This window comes from Apteryx mantelli, chromosome 6 (genome assembly GCF_036417845.1).
Source record: "Apteryx mantelli isolate bAptMan1 chromosome 6, bAptMan1.hap1, whole genome shotgun sequence".
NCBI classification, from domain to species: domain Eukaryota; kingdom Metazoa; phylum Chordata; class Aves; order Apterygiformes; family Apterygidae; genus Apteryx; species Apteryx mantelli.
The window spans coordinates 27326119-27351705 of NC_089983.1; the positions used below are offsets into that span (position 1 = coordinate 27326119).

The 25587-nt window shown below is 35.4% G+C and overlaps 1 protein-coding gene across 6 annotated transcripts in view; it reads left to right on the forward strand.

The window, feature by feature from the left end:
• The first annotated feature begins 152 nt into the window (after positions 1-152).
• The window catches only part of SLC25A12 (solute carrier family 25 member 12), a 54658-nt gene continuing 29223 nt past the window's right edge, over positions 153-25587 (forward strand). Inside the window, exons 1-7 of one of the 6 annotated variants that reach the window (XM_067299065.1) lie at positions 153-284; positions 778-893; positions 1373-1497; positions 2531-2584; positions 8409-8551; positions 13839-13954; positions 23909-24048. In XM_067299065.1, the coding sequence (XP_067155166.1) occupies positions 1447-1497; positions 2531-2584; positions 8409-8551; positions 13839-13954; positions 23909-24048 (504 nt within the window). In that variant the 5' untranslated portion in view covers positions 153-284; positions 778-893; positions 1373-1446. The other 5 variants (XM_067299066.1, XM_067299067.1, XM_067299070.1 and 2 more) reach the window with 5 other exon arrangements.

Sequence of the window (25587 nt, forward strand, 5' to 3'; positions counted from 1 at the left end):
GGCGGTCTCCCCGCCCCCCAAGGGCCGGCGCACATGCGCAGTATCTCCGGCTCGGCCTCGCACCTGCCCTGCCGGCGCTGGGCCGCCCCGGCTCCCGAAGGGCCGCGCCAGGAGCGGGCCGGGCGGGGCCGGGGGGCCGGCGCTCTCCTGTTCCCAAGGGGTCCTGAGACCGCCTGGCGGAGGGGCCCAGCCCGGCCTGTGAGGCGACACCCGCGAAACCCACCTGGCTCGTGAGGAGACAACCTGCTGCTGCTGGCTGCTCTGCTCCTTTTTAAAGCTTACCGGTATTTTAATCTATCAGGGGTCCATTTTAGTATGAGTCAAGTAGGTGTTATCCGAAGGCTGGTATTTGAACAGCATCCCAGAACTGCAACAGAGAACAAGTGTGGGGTTACACAGTACTGTGTATCTGCCCGCAGCATAGTCAAGGGCCAGTAAGATAAAGCACCTAGTTTGTCCATTATTCAGGCAGTGTGGAGATTCTGCCCTCTCTTCTCTGCTCAGCCTGGAACACCAAGTAAGTTAACTCTCAGCTGCCACACAACTGGCAAGCAGTCACTTTGATATCCTATGTAAAAGTGTCATCACCTTTGGCAACCGAATGCTCTACACACTTTAGAAAAGAGTAGGTTTAAATCTCCTCTCCCACCAGTTTACTAAATAGAATGTTAAAATTAATCCTTTGTGAAGATGACTTTAAAATATATAAAATTTTCCATTCCAGCTTTGGAAGTAGTAGATAATTCTCTTCTACCTTTTTTTTTTCTTCTTATATAGGCTACGTGGCTCAATGCCACTGATACATTTTACCTAAACTAAGGAAAAATATTCAGCTTTACCATTAGTAGCAAGGAAAGCCACATGCTGGAATACTTGTTACAGCCACTGATGAGGTACCATGTAAAATTTCTACAATTTTATTTTAGGATATGTTTGCTGATACACAATGTTACTCTTCAAGTAGCACACCTATTAACTTGCTGAACAAGTCAGTTTATAGGTCTAATATCCAAATAGCCTGTTTTTTTAGCTGAATTATTTCTGTTGTCAGCTGGCATGGGGGTGTATATATATAGTATGTGAACTGCAAGTTACCTACAGGAAGTTTTTGTTGACCTGTAGCCAAAAAAATCAATTCTACTTTCTAGAGTAAATTAATTGTTTTAAACTTACAGATGTGAGTCTTATTACTTTGTAACAACGATTATAATTTCCCAACTACTATTTATTGTAGTTTTAGATCCCACTGTGTTCTTTGGGGTACAGAAGTAGTCATTTTTATGCTTTCCAGTGACATGTAACAGAAGAGATCTTGCTGGGCTCTTGAAGTTATAGTATAGCATGACAAAACGTACATTATTTTTTAATTCAGGTTTTCCAAGCATTTATTGTGATTGAACTGTCCAAAGAAATATAAGTGCCTCCTTTCCTGACGATGTAGCCTGCATGCTTTTCATATTGAGGTACAAAGCGAGTCAACGTGTCCCACTGTTTAAGGTATGAGAGTTTGTCAGAGGCTGGCCAGAACTGAATACTTCGTGCCTCTGTTTCTTTGTTTAAATACGGGGCTGCCACCCCTTCAGCATCAATGCTGCCCGAATACTGGTTTGTGAAGTTTCGACGCTCGCAGTCAACAGGTATCGCGTTCCTGGCCTTCAAGGGAATGGCTGCACCCAGGAACGCGTTTCAGCAGCGTTTTAGGAATTTCTGTTTTGCACGGTACTGTTGCAGCTACAGGCGCGCCCCGGGGGGGCGGACCAAGAACCAGCAGCCCCAGGGAGGGCGGCAGCTGCGCCGCTGTCACCTCGGTTTCGGGGGGAGCGCGGCACGCCGCGCGGGCAGGTGGCCGCGCGGCCGCTGCGGGGAGCCGTGCGCGGAGAGCTCGCCGCGCCGGGCGGGGCCGGGCGCTCATTAGCGCGGGCGCGGCGCCTGGTGCGGCGGCGCGGCGGGTGGGTAGCGCCGGGCGGCTCCGCCTCCTTCTCGCTGGGCGCAGCATGGCGGTCAAGGTGACTCTCCCCCTCTGTCGCTTGTCGCATAAGGAGGCGGGCGGCCGCTCCGCCGGCCCGCGTGGCTGGCCGAGGGGAGGCGGGCGGCGGGAGGGAGCCCCGCGGGGCAAGGAGAAGGCGGGCGGGGGCGGCGATGGCGGGGCGCCCCGTGAAGGGGCCGCGCAGCCTGCCCTGCCTCCGCCCTCTGAGGCGGTGCGGGCGCGGGGCGCGGGCGGTAACGGTCGCTGCGGGGCCGCGGGCGCGGGGCGGCCGTTGGCCGGTGCGCGCGGGCGGTAACGGTCGCTGCGGGGCCGCGGGCGCGGGGCTCCGCGGCTGGCCGTGTCCCGCCGGTTTGACAGCTATCATCGGTGCTTGTGTTATTTTAGAGCCGAGCAATAAAAGCAAAGGGTCTGATGTTTGAGATTCTCCTTATCGGTTAGATAAGAGAAGTGATATTTATTACCCTTATCAGTGCAGATTGCATTTTTCTTCTGAACTCTGTCAGTAGCTCAGCTAGTGAAGCATTAACTTACTTCTGTTCACAGGTGCAATCAACTAAGAGAGCTGATCCTGCTGAACTGCGAAATATTTTTTTGCAGGTAAACAGATCTGTCTTATGTTGTTTGATTGACAGACTTTTTTCTTTGCCTTTTCTTTTCAGCAGTGTGTCACAGCATCATGCCTGTGTTGTGCTTGTGGTACTGTTGAAAGTTCATTTTGCATACATGGGATGTTGAAAGGGCCTTCTGGCACTGAGGAGGAGCTGTTCCTGACACAAATTGGCATTAAACATTTTCAAATTATAATCTGAAATAAATTTCTGAAATATTTTCTAATTTCCTATGAAGCAAGTAATTATAACCATACCTAAGTAGTGTTATTTTTTAAATATCCTTTTGCAAGGTTCTAAAAATTCTTCTTACATGGCTATATATTCTCTTTTGGGGATTTTTATGTGATGCTCTTATAAATGGATGGACTACTAGCAATGTTTTTAGAACTTATAATTAATTTATTAAGGTTGATGAGTTTCATTATATAAGCAGAGTAATACAAATATTATCTCTGGTAGGGCATTAGAATTAATGTATATAAACAGCATGAAGTTTTCTCTACTCTCCTTAGCTATAGGGAAGGACTTTCTAAAAGGAAAACCCAATTGATCCTCAAAATTTGATAAGATTTTTAACATGCTGATGGAATAAGAACTAGAACTGGTTTTAGGTTCATAATTGGACCACTGATATTTCCAAAACCAATAAAATACTGTTTTTTCTTTCCCTTTAAGTTGAGTATTACACAGTGTATTCAAGAAGTTTTACTCTGTGGGAAAGGAAAGAAATTAAAATTAAGTTTTAGGGCTAATATTGTACATGGGAAAATCTATTGTGCCATCTTTGACAGGTAACTTTTGGTCTTAACTTATTATTTAACAGTTTCCACATGTGATCAGTAGACAAATCTTTTTGCCTGAGAAAGAAAAAAAAAAATACATGATTGAGATATAACTTATCTTTTTTGCATAATGGATTATTCTGGTAATGTTGCTTGAGTGCTGAAACTTAGAATGTTGAAGCAAACCATGAAAGTCTAGCTTTTAATTTCTAATAAAATTCTTTCCTTCATAAATTCATTTATCACTGATGTGGCATTTAGCTTTTATATAAGGAATACAATAGAGATTTCTTGTCAAATAAGCAACATTAAAATATGAAAAACATTTACTATCAATGTGATTCTGGAATGTCACACAGCACTTCTCCAACTAATTTGTAAGGCACTTGCACTCCTTTCTGTTTGGTGGCAAAAAGTGAAATGTAATGTCAAAATATTCTGCTCAACTTGGAAATGTGGAGTTTGTATGATTCTTGACTTCTGGTGTATATTGCAGTAGAAGTGTTTGCTTCTGGAAATAAGTAAATTATTTGAAACCCTTGGTTTTGACCATACAGGAAAAAGTGGAGAGGAAGAATGCTGTGCAACTGAATCTTTAAATTGTCTGAATAACAACATGCATATAGACCGAAAAAACAAACAATTTACTATTTTTAAAAAAAGGTTTTGATTTTTTTCCTGTCCATCTTGTTATTTTCAAACAAACATGCTAAATACGGTGGATTGTTTTGTGCTCTGAGGAATCAAAAATACAAAAGCTCTCCTGTTTTTCCTTGGATATCTGAGATTTGCAATAAAAAAAACCCACAAACAGTACAGACATGTCCAGCATAGAAAGAGACTTTATATTTGTTTTGGATTATATTTGATTCTTGTAAAGTTTGAAATCATGTTCTTGCTTTGATATGTAGCAAATAAATTTAGTTACAAACATTAAAAAAAAATCAAAAGAGAACCTATTCTTTCCAAGACTAAGTTGCAGAGAGTCTTGTTATGAAATATTGTTAGTGTTGCACACATCATGGGTCAGATATGCTGTGCTCCTTGCTGAGGGTGCAAGCCTGTTCTGTGTGCTTCAGCTAAAGGTCGTGCATTCCTTCCTAAATTTGGCTTCCCTTGGAAATAGACAGAAGGGAAGATGTGCGCTCTAGGCCTCTTCGTCATCCATCTTGCACATACAGAGTGTATTTAGATTTCCTTCTATTCATATGTACCCCCTAATACGATACGTCAACTCCTCCGTCCATCCAGTTTAACTTGCATCTCAGTGGATGCTTAGCACTTACCCTTCTCTTAAAATTTCTGAAGTTTCCTATAATTGTTTTTTATTTTAAACAATTAAAAATCTTAAATTTAAGTGGTGTGAAAAGATGTTGTGCTATTATTTCTATGTAATCCAGTAAATATGAAATGCAGGCATTGAGATTTTATGTGTGCACACCATCAAATAAGTTACCTCTCAGGTCTTCTTTCACTTTTAATCATCAGAACTGCAGGCATTAGGAACTTATTGTGGTCACAGCAAGAGTTTGCTAACCACTGACTTCAGCGGCGACCATGAAGGAACAAAATAGAAACTCACTGAAGGATAAAGGCTTTCATAGAACAACAATTATCAGATTTCTTAGTGAGCCCCCATTCTTTTTTCTTAGGCAGGATACAGTCAACCATGGGGAAGTATAGCTGAATTATTCCCTGTCTGCTGAATGCAGATGAAACCTGATCCAGCAAGGTGGAAAAAGAAACACACAAACATTTTCCAATTTTAATAAAGGAAGCTTCAATTTTTCACTTAGTGTCCTGAATCTCTTGCTTATAACTTAGTAAGACTAAGAAAGAAAAAAAGTTAAGAATTCCAGTAGGTGGTCTTTTGTTTTGGAACTTTTCTCCTCTGTCCAGATAAAACATTGGGATAGAAAATACTTTTAAACTGAAAACTAACCAGATTTTCAAAGAGAGCATCACTTCTGGAAGCATGATGATACCTAACTTGATATGGTGCAAATGCAGTATAGTTTTGTGTGTTTATGTTATGTGATGATCTTTTAAAAAAAAAATCATATGCAAATTCATCAAATGCTTACCTGAGACAGTCTGTGCATGTATAATAGTATTTTTTTATTATAAAGTAACATAAGTCGAGATTGAGGAAAATATAGATTTAATAGATGTGTTTTATTTTATATGCAATTTAAAGTATAATTAACAATTGCCTGTTATGTGCTAAAAGCTTCTTGACTTACTTTGCATGGTGAAAAGGTCATTTGAGGATAGATTTTGTAAGGGGATAGCCTAGCTGCTTTGTCAGTCCATAATTTATTGGCACATTGCCAACTTTGTCAAACTATCATGACCTTCTCATATGGAGCTGAATGTATCTGTCAGTTAATTATTCTTGTCTTAAAAAAAAATAAAAAAACTCCTCCTCTGAAGTTTTTGTTGTAAAACAAGTCACTTTTTATAATAAGCTCAGATAAGTTGGTGCCTGAAGAAATAAGACGATGACATTTAGATTTTGACTGTCTTTGATAGGCGCTCAACTGTCATGCAATTGAATTCTGTTATTTTTTTAGGATATGTTCAATATTCTGCATGTCCTGTAATCCTTCACATATAAAACTTGCTTTGGATTGCATGTGTTGCAGCAGAACTGTGCTTCATAATGCGTTTCTTAGTCACTTGTGTATATGATTGAAAAGGGGACCTTTACAAATTGACTGAGTGATACCTGAAGTCACAGTTTCATTATATTGTTGCGTGCTGACTTTAAGATTTCCTGCCCACTTCTGTGTGTTCCTCTTTTTGTGGAAATCACCTGTTTTAATTTTTGGTTGGTTCACTAATCTGCTTTACAACGTAAACGTGCATGCAGCCATCCGCACAGCTGTAAGAGGGAAGAGGGAAAGACAATGAGATGTGAGGGGCTGGTATGGTGAAAGAGATGGAGGCTAAGGCAGAAGCTTCTTAAGCAGGTATTGATACTGAGGCAAGCTCCTATATGCTGAAACTGCATCCTGACTGAATTTGTTGGGTTGCATTCAGCTGAAACAAGCATGAGACACGTGAATGACCCCCTTTATCTTAACGGAGTTTTAAATGTTAAGAGGTCTTGTGTTTAGATGTTATTATTAACATTCTAATTCTTGTGGGTCCTTGGCAGAATAAGTGCCCATTTTGTTACTCTTTCACATAAAGCTGTGTCAACTGAATCAAGATACTGCAATATATAATGGAAGAGTTACAAATTACAGATAAGGCCACTAATTGAAGTTTGCACTATAGGCTCTTGGGCTGGGGGGGGAGGGGGGGCATTGCTTTTATTTATTTTTTTTTTATGCGGAGAACTCTTGTGTAATCGTCTTTTAACGATTAGAACCTAGAAAGGTGAATTACATTTTTACAAATGAATTAAAATCATTACTTTTTTTACAAATCAAAATTCTAAAGGAATGGATGTGAAGTTGTATAACTTCTCTTTCACAGAAGGAACACAGGTCTACATAAATGTTTGAAGATTTGCATCTAATTCATTGTGTGAACAAGTAGCCTGTACAGTAGACAGTGAACACAACAGATGAACTTTAAAAATATTAAATAAGCTTGCTTACAGGCTTCTAGAGCGAAAATGCTGAGAAACAAACTCAATCGTCAAACTGGGTTGTCTCACAGTAGTTCAGTGAACTAGAAATCTTTTGAGATTTTTCCTATATTCCAGAGTGCAAACATAGTTTAACTTTGCAATCAGAAAACTTAGATTTTATTTCTGAGGTCATTGTCACATCATAAATAAATACAATACCATTTTTATGCAACTATACTGCCATCTTGAAGCAAGATCTGAAGGGTATGAACTTCCATAATACATTTTCCCTATATTCATTTTTGTACATGATGATGACTTCAAATATCGAATGCTACTTGACATTCAGTGATGACTACAGAAAGCAAGAAAGTAAGTCATCAATTGTTTCTGTACCCAAGCACATAACAAGAGGGATGATGGTACTGTTTATCTACAGGTATGGCTGAATGGCATCTTGTTCTGATAGCTCAGTAATAGGCTTGATTTGTAAAAGGAACGGGTGATACTTTCTACTCCTGCCACCCCATGATCCTAGTTCAAGACTAATATTGTTCAGCCTAACTGGATAGTTGGGGGTACGGTGTTTATGCTAAAATGTTCACTTTAAATTGAAAGTTGCCCTACAGATAGGATTTTTTAAGAGCCAGTTCCTAGTGTTTTGAAACAGAAAAGTAATTATTTAGAATACTTATATAGACATTTGTCTTGGTGTAGAAGTAATAAAGATGTACTTGGTTGTTTTATTTTTAATGGGTTGTATTAATATCATTTAAATTACTCAGTATTTCTAAAATTTGCTGGTGACTTAGATGTGAAAATTTATTTTGTTGTTAATAAAACTCAAACTTAAAATCAAATCAAAACTCAAACTAAAATCAAAGCATTTCAATTGACCCAAATCCTTTTGTATGTGTGAATTTTTTACTTAAATGAGAAATGCCAAAACCATTAGTTTCAGAACAAAAAGAAATCTGAAAGATCATTTCTCACAAAAAGAGAAAACAAAAACATTCTTACAGTTTCTAGTAGCAAACGTATTTTGAATAATTGTTCCTGCTCACTCTTGTAATTACAATTTGAAAAATATTATTTATGTGCCATGGTTTTTACAGTGTAGCTGCAAATGGAAAGCTACAGCACAGCTGTAATTTTTATAAATTTATGCAAATAATTGACAGTTTCTGAAAATACATAATTGTCTTTTTATTAGAAGATACTGGTCATTATATGAACACATCTATTCTACAGGGATAACCTGATTGTTGATGGTAAGCAACTAGTATAGTAGCACTATTAGTTTAACCAAACCCTTTAATTTCAGAGCAGTTACTTGCAGACAGTTGTCCACAATTTCAAGTGATCTTCAGTAAAGATAATATTTTGGTAATCACTGATAATTAGTATCTAAATGGCTTTTTTTTTTTTTTTTTTTTTTTTGACTGTAGTACGCCAGTGTTGAGAAAGATGGTGAGCATTACATGACCCCGGAAGATTTTGTGCAAAAATACCTAGGGCTGTATACAGATCCACGTTATAATCCTAAAACAGTACAGCTGTTGGCCGGAGTGGCAGATCAAACAAAGGATGGGTGAGAATTTTGCTTTCCATTAGAAGCATGTAATATATTGGTAAATGAGTGAGTTTCTCTGATAATTTCATTTTCTAAAATATATTGCTGATTTGATTATGCTTTAAGCTTATTTGAGTAATGAGATTTTTCTCAAGTACAATAAACTATACTTTTGGAAGCTGGAAAAATATATAACAGTGAGTGTTTAAAGTATTTTTTAAATTAAGATTTGTTTTAAAGGAGTTTTGACAATTACTATAAATGCAAAGTAGATTGAACTGCAAATAACTTTAATATAGTATAATTGCCCTGAAAAAGTTCTTTTTTGTATACTTAGGTCCACAATTATAGACTCTGTAGAGTCTTTAGTATCTGTAATTGAGCATGGAAATATGGAAAAGCTGTCTTATTCCTGTAGTATGCAATACAGATCAAACCACTGAGGACTGTTAAAAAGTGCTGTATATTAAGAAAGAGAGATACTAATGATGATATGAAGGAAGAAAGTGTTTGTCTAATCAAGATAAGGTCACACCATGTAATGCTTTTCCAGCACTGATTATGGACAGTATTATTTGGTTTTAGATGGCTCTCTGAAACAAATTTACAAAACGTCCACTCTGCTGAGATTATACCCTTTAACCAACTCATCTTCAAAGGAGCTTTCCCTACTTTTCTTTTCTCTTTGCTGTATGTAGGCTTCCAGCTTCAGCCTTGGATTGTAGCAGAAAGTGTGGATGTTGTTAAAGTAAAGTGGAAAGGTTAAGATGTATAAGAGCACAGGTCAAGAATACAGAGGGGAGTGGGTATTTTGTAGAGATAGAAGGTTGCTATTAAAATAGGATGCAATACATTTTTTAATAGATAGATGTAATTTATTTTAAATTGAAAGTCTCTTAACTTCCTAGGTTTTGTGAGTCTAAATCTGACGTTTGACATCACGTGAATGTTTTTGTTTCCCTTTATTGTTCTGTTTTAGAAGATTTTATTAGCTTGCATAGTCTCCTGAGCAGTTTGCACAGTATCTGCACTTCACAAATAAAATTACATATGTTGTATACATTTTATATTAAATAGCAAATACAGGATCTCCTGTTTATTGTAATGTTACATGATGGCTCTTTAAAAAACAAAGTTGCAGCATTTTGGTAATACGTTTGATATATATACATAAATTTGATAATTCCAAATAAACTGTCTTGCTGTTTGTGACACATAGCTGTAGTTTACTATATTGTTAAAGACTGAAAACGCTATTCTGTATGTATCTGTTGAAATAAGTCTAATTGATGACTAGTAAACCAACATGTTGAATATCTTGTCTTCTGAAAGCTGTTAGTTACGTTTTAAAGTGGGCATTTCTTCAAAAAATGTTTTATAAAAGGACCTTTCTTAATAAGAAATCAATAATTTGTTTTATTGCTTTCAACAGAAGTTGACACTGAGGCGTCACCTTTTTGTTGCTTTCTCTGTGAATATAAGTTTTTTTTGTTTGTTTTGTTTTTTAATCTGGGTAATGTTGTTCAAAGCGAGGTAATCGATTATGGGTAAGTGCACTTGATCTACTACTGTATGGGAACAATGAAATAATGGGCAACTATTACCATACAATCTGCAGTACAAAATGTTTGTCTGTCTGAGTACCTGTTGATACTTGTCTGAAATGTATTTTCTTAAGCGTTTTAATCTATGTTTATCTCTAATCAGTATTTCATATGAACAATTTATTATGCCCCAATAATCATCTTTGGTTTATTTATTTATATCTAGAAGCTTATTCTTCCTAGACTTTATAGTGAGCTGCAATATATCAAAATCCAGACTCTGATAGCTATATTATTTATACAGAGAGTTTAATCTATAGCATGAATAATTACTTTAGTCTTCAATCAAATTCTAGTAACACATTACATCTTTCCAAGGACTTAAAGTTATTTTCTAAAGCTCAAGGAGTTATCATTGTTCCATTTTAATACAGACATTTGTAAATTAAATGATAGCCCGAAGTCCACAGCAAGTCATTGAGTATCTCCGGGTTCTGTTAAGAAATTTTAATTGTATCTTCTACCATTTTCTGTTAGGCTCACTTACCCCTCAAATAAATGCTCAAAGTATTCTTGGCAACTTTTCTTTGTTAATTCTTGTTGACTTCACATAGATTTAAGTTTGGCACCTTTAGAAAAAAAGCATATTTGGGAAATGGATCTCTGTAGGCATGTTTTTTTTAATTACTTTTTCTGTCCATACTTTGATAGTTATGTAACTTTTCCAGAATACTATTGCATTCTCCTATTACTGGAGTACAAGACTAAGTTGCTTTGGTGGAGTTCTATAAGGTGGTTCTTATAAACGATGATTCTTCACTTTCAAAGTGTTATTTCCTCACTATTACAAATACAAATGTTCTCAGAAGTTAATATGATGAGATCTAAATTAGAATTTGGCCTAAATTGCTTTATCTGATATCCATTTAATACAGTGGAATTTGACTGATACTGTAAGTAAAACACTCAAAGCATTCCTATGTCATCAGACTTCAGGCACTATTTTCAAAATTAGGATTAGGGTACCTATCCTCTCTGAATAAAGTACTTGTACATGTGTGCCAAAACCAGCTAACCAATTACACAACCTAATTTGAGATTAGTAGGTATTGTAGTTTTAAAATCAAAGACTTTTTCCTCCCTTCAAACTTTCAAAACTTAACAGTGGTCATTCTAAATTCTTCATTTAAATTGCTTATTTCTGGCTACTCTGCTCATCACAAGATGGTTTTTAGAATTTGGAAGTGTGTTCTTAAGCTAGGTCCTGAAGAAAGACCTGAGGTTTCACAGAATAGTGTCACAACAGTACTGTACATTAATTCTTAAAGCAGTGTTGTGGAAAAAAAACTGCAGAGCTGTACTATTATAAACATACTCTTCAAAACCATGCAAAATAAGCTGTAAGAGTAGAGAAGAAATAAGAGAAAAGAACATTTAAAAAAGTGTTGGAGTGTTACAGGTAAAATGAAAGGTGAGTGTTTTGGTATTGTTACAGACTCCGTAATGCAGCGAGCTCAATTGGATGGGACCCTCCATTATCTCATTTTATCTAGCTCCTGTTATCTCCGCCCTGATAATGGAGGATCACGGGGGATATCCCTGCTCTTAGGAATCTGCAAGTTGAGCATATGGGAAGGAAATTGAATGTATTTCTCTCCTTTTGCTGTAGGCCCTGTTAATGGGGGACTTGTGAAGACGGCTTCTTTCAGGTTCAGGCTTTTGCCTATGCATTCTACAGGGATTGTCTCCTGATTCTGTCAGTTATAAAGCTTCCTGATTAGGAATTATTTTGTATATCAGGTTTACACTTGTATGTGAGGTATATTTTGAAATGATAGTATTTACAATTATTTTAAAGGATGTTCTGTTGCTAAATGCTAATGCTAAAACCTTATTTGTTAAGATCATCCTTTGGATGAAATTGAGTTGGCATCTGGATAACCATTCTCACATCTTTGATTTTATGGCTAAAATGTGACAAATTAATATCTTAATTTCATATCTACCTTATCTTAACTTCTGCAAAATCATTACTTCTTTCTGTTTTTTGTTATAAAGCATATATCACGTCTTATGATTCAGCTTCAGCAAGAATGTTAAAATATGGGACCTTGTTTAAGTATCTTGATTCTACTTTGCATATACTTTGACAAAGAAAGACTAGATGAACTAGTGAATAGTGTGGTTTGATATGTTTTTTCCTATAGAGAAAGAAATTTTTACGTAGGTCCTCAGCAGTAAGCAATATATGTGTGAAATAACCATTATGAGCTAATGGTCTCTTATGAAGAGTACTAAACAATTGCATTTTATAAATTCAGATTAATATGTACGTTTTCTGAGAAAATTACCATCCACAGAGATATTCTGTGTGTTAACAGCGTCTATTGAAATAGTATTTTTTTTTTTAGTTCACTCTTAATTTTAGAAATCTAATTAAAATTCTTATTGCCATTAATATTTTACTTGATGTTAAAATAGATACCCCATCACTCATTTCTATAAACTGAGCTAGAGAACTTGGTTCTGGATGGAATCTTCTAAGTCATCAAGTTAAGTCCCCTGTTTTTATAAGGATGAAATCACACAGGGGCTTTAATAAACCACTTAAGCTTTGCTGTTAGAACATTAGGCTTTTGCTTGCAGTGTTCTGGAGAGGCCACAGTATATGCCTGCTCTAAATATCTTTACAGCCACCATATACTATTTTGTTCTTGTGCCAGCATTATCCTTTATCTTCTCCTGGCCTGAGGTTTATCTTTCTGCAGCTTTTCTTATATATAGATTAGGATCCCTTAACATTTTTTCTGCTAGTCTGAATAAGCTCAGTTCCTCCAGAAAAGTTCTTTATGATCCTAATAAACTGTGTCTGTATCCATTCCAGTTTGAATTTGTCTTTTTCAACGCAAGGACCTTGATTTGTATGCAGCATTCCAGAGATGTCATTAGAGCCCTATCTGGTGATACTCCTGCTTCCTCATCTCTGCTGGAAACAGCTCTCCTAATGCATCCTGAGCTGCTTTTGTCTGTATTGTGACTGTCTCACGTGCACAGCTCATAGCCCTGTGATCAACCTTTAGCACTCAGATCCTTGGTCATGTCTGAATGTCCAAACATTCTTTTACTTTATTTATTTATTTAAGTTCTCAAATACATGACTTTATAGTTCATATTATATTTGAAGTGTAATATATATGTGTGTGTGTGTATACACACACACTATATACTAAAATATAACTTTTTCTGATCATATTTTTTTTTTTTACTAATGTTAAAGGTTGTTTTAAGAAAAAATATTTATATGTATGTTCTTACAATAAAATGTCTTTTTTTTCAGTAGAGTTTTGTATATAAATCAGTAATATTATACTGACAGGCCTCTAAATTTCATGCTGGTAGATTTTTTTTTTTTTTTAATATATATCTTAACTTTTAAATGCTATCTGTTTAAATTTATAATTACCAGGCAATAAATAGATGATATTCACTGAGAATTGATTGTATTTTGTTGTTGAAGGATCTGAAAAATGGTTGCATTTAGTCCTTCTATTGATGAAGAAACTGAGTCATACAAAGGTTAAGTAACTTCTCAAAAGTAACAAATACCTCTCTTTACATCTCTAGTATAGAGTCTATTTTTTATATTGAAATTTTGTTTAATAACTGGATCATAAAGTTTTCTAGAGCATCAAGGACAAGAAATCATTGATATTGTAAATAATTTTTGAAATTATTGCAACTTCTTTATTTTTCCTTTGTAGGTTGATTTCCTATCAAGAATTTTTGGCATTTGAATCAGTTTTGTGTACGCCAGATGCAATATTCATTGTTGCTTTTCAGTTGTTTGACAAGAATGGCAATGGAGAAGTAACATTTGGTAAGAATATCTAAAGAAAACCACTTTAAGAAAGTAATAGTAATAGTATAGACTGTAAGAATGGTTCGTCGCAACTAGAAATGCTTACTGTGCAGTAAAGTACTGATTTCCTAAAAGAGTCTGCATGAGCAAAACATGTTTCTTCTTCCAAGTGATAGCTAATATAAAAGCTTAAGAAATGCACAGAAATGAAAAATATTTTACTCTGTCTTCCTGAATCATGATTTTTTCATGTTCCTGAAGTAGTTGATACGATACTATTTTGTTCAGTGTCATCCTAAGCAAAATTCTTTGTATTATGGACTTTGAGCTCCTTCATTGTTTGAGGGACTTTTAAAATACATTCTGGATCTCCACCTATTTGGAGAATTGTCATTAGATTTAGTAAGAGCTGGAAATAGAAATGAAGAAGGTCTAATCTTTAGAATTCCTAGCTTAATGTTCCTATTCTTGAGGAGCAAGACTTACATTAATGTTATGAATGTAACTTCCAACTAGATCTTGTATTTGGAATATAAGGAAGAAATTGTGGCCTTTAAGTTTCTTTTTTTCTTTTTTTTTTCTAATCACATAAATTAGTAACTGGACAAAAATCTTTAAGCTAACTATACCACTTTATGATGTTGCTAAATAACTATTAACATTGCAATTTAAAGAGGACTAGCTTTTATTTTTAAAACTTTGTATGTTAATGAAAATTAGATAAATCAATGCTAAGATTTTTAATAAATGAAATGAAAATTAAATGTTATTTCTATCCAAAAGAATAAAGCTCTCAATAAAGAAAATGCAAACTATGCTTGGATTTGTAAACACTTACTCTTTGTACTACTTGATTTTTCTTAAAATTTTTGCAACTGTTTTGGGGAAAAAAGAGTTTAAACAAAACATGCAAGGGTCTCTTTATATAAACAGAACTACTTGAATTATGATGTCTGTTAAATTACATGATTAACTGAGGGGTCAAATACTAAGCAATTTGGATACACAACATTTTGTAAAGAAAATCCCTTAGAACTTATGTAGAGATGAAGTCAGTAAATGCAGTCATTAGGAAGTGGACAAACTATTGCAATCTGTCTGACTGTCTTAATGATGCTGTATTTAATAAACTCACAAAGAATGGGGATATACACTTAGTAGCTTATATGAACACAACTTGAAATAGCTGTTTCCATAAATGAATGAAAGGTGATTTCAGATTGTACACTGATTTTTCAGTCAGAGGATTGTTATTTTTATGATCAGATCATTGTTTTTAAAGGCTAAAAAAACAAGACAACAAGAGAAACTATAAAACACAAAATTATACAAAGTTGCCCCATATCTTTCTGTAAAAAATTTTTTATAACAAAAACTATTTTTTTTATAAAGCTGATAAATCTTGAATAGGAAACTGTTTACTGTTTAGAGAATTTGAAATTTATCATTGGTTTCTTGTTTTTACAATTAAATTCTATTGTAATTACTACTATATTTAATAGTATGTTGTAGCATGTCAAAATGGATACATATTTTGTGGAACAGCTTCCCTCATTTTCATTGCTGCTTTTTTGCTTTCTTTTTGTTTATTTGTAAAATGGGCTGCTTGTTTTCAGTTCATGGGGATATCCTACAAATTAATGCTCGTACCTTGTGGGGAAAAATTGAGTGATGATATTTGACACATTCAGTATTTGATAACTCTACAGTCAATTTCCACGTCAGTCTTGTGGGTTATAGAGGCTGTTTTATAAATGAGCCATGCACTCTTTTATTCTCACACTACATAAACAGAAAGGCACAGAGTTTAGTTTTGTGTGAAAACAGGAAAATATATAAAGAAGTTAGGAGAGTCCACAGTCTTTAGAGGAAGATGATCATCTTGGTGAAACATGACACTTTCAGTGCTGATTTTCTTTAAAGAATCTTTACGAATGGCTTTTCATAAGAAAGGAAAGGCTAGGTCTCTTTAGTTAGTAGTGTCTGCGCTCCAAGCAGGAGTATGAATAAGTAAAGCTAATTTGCCTCTTGAACTAAAAGAGAGAAAGTTAATGGTGCTATATTATAAAATTTAACATACATACTGTATACATTCTATGAATTAGTTATACATATTAAAAGTTAAAAGTCTTAATAATTATTAGAAATATACTGAAATAGAGTAAGTTTAGCTAAGCAGTGTGAAAATTGCTATTAGACAAGTCAGCTCTACTTCATCAGAGGATAATGTATCCAATTTGCAGTTAAACCTTGTTGGTTTTGGGAGCAAACATGAGTCTTCTAAGATTTTCTTGTTCATATGCAATGTTATATGAATGTGATTATATTGATTTCAAAGCTAACTCAAGCCAGTTAAGTCCTGACAGAATTGAGATGGATTTGTTTAGGTTTTTCTGTGCTGTGCATCAGGAACTGGGGTTGCTTGAAGAGTGGAGCGCAGAATCAAGTTGGGTCTGTTAGGGCGGCATTAACTTGAACACAGCACTGGCCTTGCCGGTGTTTTAAGCTGAGCTCAAACCAGAACACTGGAAGAAAGCTATGCTGGCTCTGGTCCCATGATAACGAATGATCCTGCATGCAAGCTGGCCATATCCCCAAACCATTTGGGTATGACTCTATGGCATTTTCAAAAGCATCCTGATCTACTTGGATTTTTCACTTACCTGGAGAGAGTTAAGTATACTTGTTGATTTTTTTTTTTTTTTTTAGACCTAGCTGTGTATTTGAATGCAAGTTGCTTCACTCAGGTTCACACCTTCTCTTTTTTAGAATTTATTTACTGACATGGACCTAGACCATACTTGGTCACTCTACCTTCTTGCAGTCTTCTTTACCCTCAGTCTGCCACTCATCTCTCTAAAACTTTAGCCTCCTAGTCTTGATTAAAGTCCTAGCGTTGATTAAATTGTATAACAGAAAAGTTTCCATCCTACACGCTGAGAAATGGAAAGTGGAAAAGAGTTTATGATTCTTTAGAAACTATTTGGTTGAAATAAGTGTCTGCTATGCTACACTAATCAGTGTCTTTGCCTATGTAATATCATATATTAATTAGAATTGTTGAAATAGGAAGCCTGTGTGTTGTTCTTTGTCACTTTAATGTGTCATCTACTTTCTTATTGCTTTGGGACACTTTTCGGGAGTTTTGGACATCCAGAAACCCAAATGACTGCTGCAAATGTGCAGATAGTATGCTGCAATATGTGTATAGTATGTCCACTGCTATGAAATTGAGTTGGACCTACTGCGCCTGAGCAATCTGGTTACACAATTTGTTCAGTGTGGTCTACATGTTTCAGCTGCACTGCAAATATTGTCAGCTTGCTGAATAAAAAGCAAGAACATGACTGTTTTAATAACACATTGATACAAGTAACAGTGTAATTTATATCATTTTTAAATCATGGAGACATAGGAAAGAAAGCATTTCTTTTCCAAATCGAATGTCTTCATAAATGCTAGGTGAATATTTTATGGGAAATATGTTGCTGATGAGCCCTTACAATATTGCTTTAACCATAAGATATTAAAAAGATACAGCTCAAGCTGATAAAGAAAAATGATCTTTTTTTGCCAGCATTATCTTTCTTGCTCTGGCTTGCTGTCTGTAGCCAGGGAAGACTGGCAACCACTCTGCTCTTTTGGTCACGGAGTGTAACTGACCAAACTCCTTAACATGAATGAAATATTTAGAAACAGGTCATAAAATAATGCTATTACACTAAGAAAACTTTTTTTAATTGCTATTTTTTAAAGGTATCTTGTTCTGAATTCAGGTTAAAACAAACCTGAATGTTAAATCTGCTCAAGCAACTTGCTCTGTTTCAATGCTGAGGCAGAGAATCCTCACTGTGGAGAAAAGGAGAAACCTGTGACTATTCCTGACACTTCTCTCAAGAAGTAGGTATCTAACTGGAAATGGAAGAATTCTTTATATTTTATCCCTTGGACAAACCATACAATGATCTGAACTGTGTCACTTTCCACTGGAATGTACAATTTCAAGGCTTTTTCCAGCTGTTCTTGTAGAGATGTCACAGAGAAAGCCGTTCTCTGATACACTAGAGAATTTCAGAGACTGATTTTTAGTTAGATACCCCTGTTGATAGGGATAGAAAGACACAGCTAATATAATGAGATTTTGAAACAATTTTATTGCCTTCATGTTTATGGTTCTTCTGTATTTGGAGTTTTACATTTATTTTGGAGCTAATCGAAAAATATTTATGGAACTGAACATAAGGCTTTTAAATGCCGCAGCTCAAAATCTCATTACAAATATTTTGCAGAGTATAATGGCCTTTTTAAAGGCACTGAGGGTGATGAGGATTGGACTGCTGTTAGATAATCCATCTACATCAAAATTACAATGATATTGGTGAAACAAAATAATAAACATCAATATAATAAAATATTTACAGAAGTTTAGTGTACAGTGATACTGAAATCTTGTCCATCTATTTTATTAAACAAAAGAATTAACTCCCAACAACTTTCACTGTTGGGGAGAAGGTTCAGATTTCTCTTTAGCAGAACATAGCAGAGTTTGAGAACACTGGAAGAAGGCAAGTGAGAAGAATAAGAGAAAAGAATTTAATATATGTTGTTATAATTCTTTGCTGTTGAGTATTACTGTTCAGGAAACACAGATCACTCCTACTCACTCCTTCACCATTTCCAAAAGAACAACTGGATTGAAAATGCTAGTATTTGACTTTAAGATTAAAGTTTTTGGTTTATAAAATATTATTTGTGACCATAAAGGCTGGAAACTTTTAAAAATATAAACAGAAAAATCTCATAATCACATGGTTAGAGATATGAGGATATAAGAATAGCACAATGCTCTATCAAGTGTGCAGTAAACTGGAATGCCTAGTTTTCTTGGCTTCTTGAAAACCATTTATTAGCTGCCTGTTTTCAAGATGTATTTTACTTAACACCTGCAGATAATGGAGGAAACAAAAGGGTATGTTATGACTTTCTCTTGTCCTGATGCTGTTTGTTTTTGTTTGTTTTCTGTTGTATCATTCTTTCCTGTTTTAAGCCACAGTTCTAAACACTGATGAACAGTACGGGATGGGAGCCCCTACTTATTTGTTATAATAATAAACAGCTTAAGACCACAAGATGTTGAACGTTCTCTATAGTATTAAGTTCAAAACTGTAGTTCAGCAATAGGGAAGGGAAAAGAACAGGTGAAACAGAACTCAAAATTGACAAGTCATTATTATGGCTGTCACTAATAATGATCTTAGTCTTTTCAAATAAGAGTAGAAATACAGTGCGACTATTTATACTCTGACTTTCTTACTTTTCCTGCAACTTGCTTTTTGTTCTCACCTCGAAACAATCATTGCAATATTTACATCTGCATGACTGTTAATATACTTCTGTTGCTACAGATATTAAAAAAAAGCAAGTCTTTTTGCTTTTAACAGTCTTTTTTTTTTAATTTTGCAAGTGAAAATATATGAAATTTGCTGTTAGCAGATGTAGTGAAAAGTATATAGCATAGAATACTTTAAAATGCATTAAGTACATAAGACTGAAATGTGTGCAGATGGGACCACAGATGACTGAGTAGGCAGATAAAAAAACACCTTCTTAAACAGCAAACCTCTAGCATACTTATGCTAGTAGCTAAAACCATCACATTTATTTTTTTTGTGTCTAACAAGCATTACTGAGGTTCCATCACTGGGGAGAGGGAATGGCAAACTCTGTGAAGAGACTAATGGCACAGGAATTGTCTGGGATTTCAACTGTGTTTCTTTGGGAGATTATAAATCAAAATAAATAATAGTTACTACCTCAGGGCTTGCCTGAGGTACTGAGCTCATTCCCACCATGGGCCAAAAATGGTTGTTTTGCAAAGAGTGTAAGCTCTAGCAGTGTTCTCTGTGGATTCAATTAAAAGCTTAAATTGTCAAAACTCAAGAATTTTAACATTTCAGATGCTGAAATTCATGCCAGGATCAGTGAAACCGTTTTGGCTTTTCATTGAGCCATTGACTGATGTATTGGAAAAAAAACATTGGAAAAATAAATCATTTTGATTTTTGGTTAAATATAAATAATTCAAAATGTGATTTGCAAGTTATACAGGAGAATGATGTTTCAGAACAGATATTTCTCTCTTTTCACTCTGTGTGTGCAATAGAATAGTGTAATTCTTGGGTATGTTGCTCCTAAAAGTTCAAGCAATGCCTAAAATCTGCAGGCTAAATAAAAATCTGTGCTCTAGCATGAAATTTTCCATGTTAGGATGATGGAGTGATATTAGTTGTAACTAGAACATGACAAGCACTGTGCTCATTTCTGTTCTATCTCAAATCGTGTCTTTCAGCTTGATTGGCCCTCATGACTAGTGAAAAGCGCATGTTGGTAGATAGGCATTGCTGCAGCTGCTTAGAACTACAGGGGCAACTTTAATTTGGCAACAATTTTTCAAAATAAAGCACGTTATTTAAAAAATACAAACTGTTGAGTGTAATTGAACAAATGGATTTGGTAGTGATGCTATCATTGTGCACAACTGTTCTCCAGGGTAAAGCACTACTCAGATGTACTGGAGTTCTGTTACAGTCTTTATCTCAAACTGATCAACAAAAGATCTCAGTGTTTGTTATAACTTACAATATTCTTCTTCCTCCTCTGAAATTCAGTGTTGCCTAAAAGCTTTGTTTTTCTTACATTATTTTTTTGAGCCTGATAGGTAATGGTGTTTGATGGAGGCTGATCCAGAGTCCTGTGTATGATGCCTGCAGGTAGCTGCTCCAGGCAGCTGTAATTTGTTTAAAATGACTGGGTGGGGAAATTCTGAAGCGATCTGGAGAGAATGTGTGTCACCTTGGAGGTAATGTGCTAGTGCACTGGAGTAGTAGCTTATTGTTGCTGAGGCTGATGGTAAGTTGAGTGTGTCATCAGGCTGCTGACTTGTATGCCTATCAGAGAAGAAAATGAATTTCTGTAAGCCTGGAAAGAAAGTACCAGCTCAGTAGGAAAGAATTCCACTGCAGAAAGGTGAGCAAAGAGTAAGAAAGGACATTAGTAAATGAGTAATATATATCGACAGGGACAATGAATGCATTCTGTAAAAAGTCATACTAAAATTAAAGGGTTTAAAAATAATTTACTGTTTGCCACCTGCAGAATAATTCTGTTGGAAATTTGAACTACTTGTAGTTTATCTTAATTTAGCAGCATTACTAGTTTTTGACTCAGATTAAAAAAAGAAAAAGAAAGGAGCATCTGTACCTTAATGTTGCTTATTTTCAGTGTTGTTAGTTCTTTGCTTGTGCTGTGGAAAAAATAAATTAAAAATAAGACATTTGCTCATAATTCAGTGTGGTGAAAGTGCAGGTGATGAGGACATTATGTACAATCTCTGAAATGTGTTTGTCCCTTTACAGCTTTTCTCATCACTGAGTTGTTGGCTGTGGTGATGGCTATTTCCTTTGATATAAGGGAAGAGCCAACAAAATTGGATTAAAAATGGTATTCTTGATATATTGTGAAGAAGGTATTGCTACTCTGGGGTAGGAGTAGTAATTTCTAGTGCTTATCTAGGGATGTTTGAGAATCCTGTGTCAGTGATTGCCTAATTATCTTACAGAAGAAAAATGTTTAAGGTGTCTGAAATTTCAGAGAAGCAACAGGCTAATTTGGATATCATATTTTAAACCTCTTCAGCCATATATTGTGCTCTTCAAGTGCCAATATATATTGAATATAAATTTATTAATTCATGTGCCAGTATTATTTTTATGTGCTGAAATATCTTGATTTGTGACATGTTGATGACTAGTTATAAATCCTTCCTTTAAGAAGGAAAATCAATAGTGTGAGAAACTAATTATCAGTTGTAAGTAGTATACAATAAAATGCTTGAATGAGAGTTATGAAAAGGCCAGTGGCTTAAGTCTCATTAAAAATTAGTGGAAGATCAGACTATTTGAGCACTTTTGGAGCAGACCTTAATTTGGAAAAAATAATTTCATATAATAAAAAAGTGAGACTTTTTTTTAACCTTTCTTTAACATTCTGCAGCAAGCACTGGAAACAGTTGAAAACAGTTGTAATTTCCTGTATGCTTCAGCGTATTCCTGCCTAAGTTTTCATTAGAAGAATTCAGTGCTTTACAGAAGTCAGTTTTACAGGTGTGGAAGTAGTCGCTAGTTTCCACCCTGTTTATACATTAGTAGCCAAGCCAACAGATCCAATTAAGCAGGCCTGTCTGCTGCTCCATTTACAATTTAGTGCCATTTTGGGAGCTCAGCAGTAGGCTGCCTTGATCTGTTTGTATTTGTAGTATATGAAGACTCTAGGTAGCTTGGTCAGAAACTGCAGCGAATCCATGGTACTTAGGGAGTTTAAATTTTTCTCTCCTGGTTCCTTAGCCTCTAGCAATGATGAATAAAGGTACTACAGACAAAGCTTTCAAAGGAATTATGGTGAAATAAAATAGTTTAGCACTATGTATTTGGTGATTTATCTTTTTCATTTTCTTAACCCTCAGAACGTTGGCACCTTCTATGTTGATGTCAATAAATAGATAAGAGCAAACAATTACAAGTAGTCACTTTAGGTTTTTTTAAGCTTCCCGCTTAACTGAACACCTCCTTTAGCCTCCCTTGCAGTGGAAACTATGGTTTAAATTGCAGTTGTTTCACTATTGTCTGTGTTTGACCTTTAAGTAAGGGCTAAGTTACAGTTATATCGCTTACCAGCATAGTCTGCCCTTTAAATATGTAATCTCAAATCTTCTGTGAAGCAAGTGATCTAGCCAAGGAATCCCACTTTGTGTGTTCCCAATCTGAGACTGATTTCTTCTAAAGATGTGCCATCGTTTTGTCACTGAAACTTATAAAACCATATAGTAACTTGTTCGCTACTAGAATGGCTATAGATTTGAAAGGATGAATGAATCAAGTAGTCCTTTAGCATAGAGAAAGCAACACATTTACTCCAAGTAAACAGCCCATGATGGGAATATCAAAAGATAGTAAAGTTCTTCTCTGTGTGCCACACTTTATTTTGGTTGGCAGGTTCTAGATTAGCTGATGAAAAATTAATATCAATTCTGGTACTTGGAGGTAGATTTTGAAAAGTATTCATATAGTATGGATAGATGTCCAGTTTATATTGTATATTTGGTCAGATAATCTGCACAAAAAATGGGCTTGTTTTACAGAGTGGCAATGTTGCATATGAATAAAGCATGCTTTTTTTCAGATGAGGCTTTTGACTGACTTCAGATAAAGCTTTAGGCATTGAGATTTCAATTGCACAGTATACATACAGAGAATTCCATATTCTGAAACGACAGTTTTTTTCTTTACTTCATTTAAAAAAGGACATCTCTATCTTCACTTATCTTAAAACATTTTAATAACTGAGACTACCAATTATGTTTTATAGGATTTGATTTTTGTGCTAGGGCCTTATCAAAAGCTTTTAATAAGGTGCTTTCTGCTGAGTTAATGATATGTTTTAGATGGCATTTCTTATACCTATCTTCAATAGACATATTCAGACAGTGTGATTGTAATAATCAAGTTTCAATCAAACCATACTTAGTACGACAAATATTGCATGAGATTGTAATGCAGGTATTCGTGCTCTTGATAAGGGGCTTAATTTGACTCCTGGCAGAGACACAGAGCACCACTATTGATTTTTATATCAGAATGCAAAATAGCTCTTATTTGTCATGCACAAGGGAAATTGCTTCTTAATTAAAACTAAATAAAACACTCCAAGGTTTTATGCAGTGATACAGAAAGTATCGTGTTCTGTAGCAAATGTATTCTTATACAAGTCTGTAAAGGTTCAGTTGGCAATTATTTTTAACAAACTAAAACACTTCTTAAACAGCTGCTTAAAACTTCATTTGTCTGCATCCTGCCTGGAACGTTTGTAGAATTACTGTACTGCAAAGCTCACTTCTTGTTTCTCCCTCCACCACAGCAAATGTCAAAGAAATATTTGAACAGACTATTATTCATCTTCAAATCCCCTTCAACTGGGACTGTGAATTCATTCGACTGCATTTTGGACATAACAGGAAGAAGCATCTTAACTATTCAGAATTCACTCAGTTTCTTCAGGTCAGTTATTAATCTTCTTTCAAAGAACATTTAAAATTCAATTTTGTCTCTAACAATATACTAATGCTGTTACAAATTTTGAGCTTTTTCTGGTAATGATAATCATTATCTGATACTGATTATCTACTAGTCCTGAAAGTTATGATGAACTGTTATTTCTCCATGCTGGTTCTCTAAGCAGTGTGTATTAATTTTGCTTTAACTTGAATCCTATAAAAGGATAGGATTAAATATACTGTTTATGAAATTAACCCTTTTTCCTGATTGTTATTAAACTGGATTGAGGGTCTGCCTCTTCTCTCATAGGAATTTAATAGCAAAACTAACCTCAATCAGAAGTTACATCCTTAACATTACATCCTTAATATAACCAGTTGTTTTTTATCATATAGCCTCCCATGGAAATTTATTAAATTGTTTAACATTTTTTTTAGTTCTAAAAAGGTTATCTTAATACTTGATCCCCTTTTTTTTTCTCACTAGTTGTCATGCATGCTACTACATTTGTGTTGGGAGTTTGGTCTTAAATGCAGCCAACTTTGCAGGAGACAAATATGCTTTTCTCAGATGTTGCTGAAGCACCCTCTAGGGATCAGGCTTTAAAGGAACTCACTCCTAGAACTGGACTTTGTGTTAAGCCAAAAAGCTACAATTGAAACATATTATGCAATTGATCATTGCACTAGAAGGAAGTAAAGAAGACAGCAGTTATAAAGGATGGAGGAAGAGGAAAGTAGGAGAAATACATATTATAATTCAGAAGAAAGGAATTTGCAGACTTGTGTAGGTAATTGCACTGAATTCGGTAAATTAATGTGCAGTAATCACCTCATGATGTTACTTGTCTTTTAGTTTTCTGCCTAGTAGGCCTGAAGAAAAATAGATGATATACTTCTAAAGCCGACCTTTGGTACAAAATAATTTTAGACGTACGATTTAAGAGTAAGGAGAGGTAGATATGCTTTGATATAATCTGTAATTATTGTCCAGGATAAAAGTAGATACAGAGCAGATTCTAGAAAAAACATGTCTAATTAGATAGGGTCTGAAGTCTTTATTGTAAGTTGAGATACTAGAGTTTGATATAGTCTTTTAAGGCTGCAGTATACCTTGATGTTACTTTCAAGGAAGAAACTGTGTCCTGACTTTGATATTACTCATTGTAAGCCATCCCAGGCACAAACTGGGGACTCTAGTGCAGAAGAAAACAGATTGCTAGTGAGAAGCACCTTTTAACTCAGAGCAAAGTGATAAATATCTGTTTTGATTTTATGTTTACTGCTCCAAGGATGCTGTTATTTAGGATACAGTAACCTCTTATGCTGATCATATAATAAACAAGACCCTTAGTATGGAAAGGTAGTATGGTCTGTGGTATTTTCAATATGTACATGAGTTGGATGTTGTTGTCCCTCCTTTTAGATCTGATTGTTTTGTTTATTTGGTCTAACGTTGTCCTGTGCGATTTAGGACTTGGATCAGAGCAGGCTTACTGGGACTTGATTTAGAAAACACTGAGGCTGTGGGACTTGAGAAATT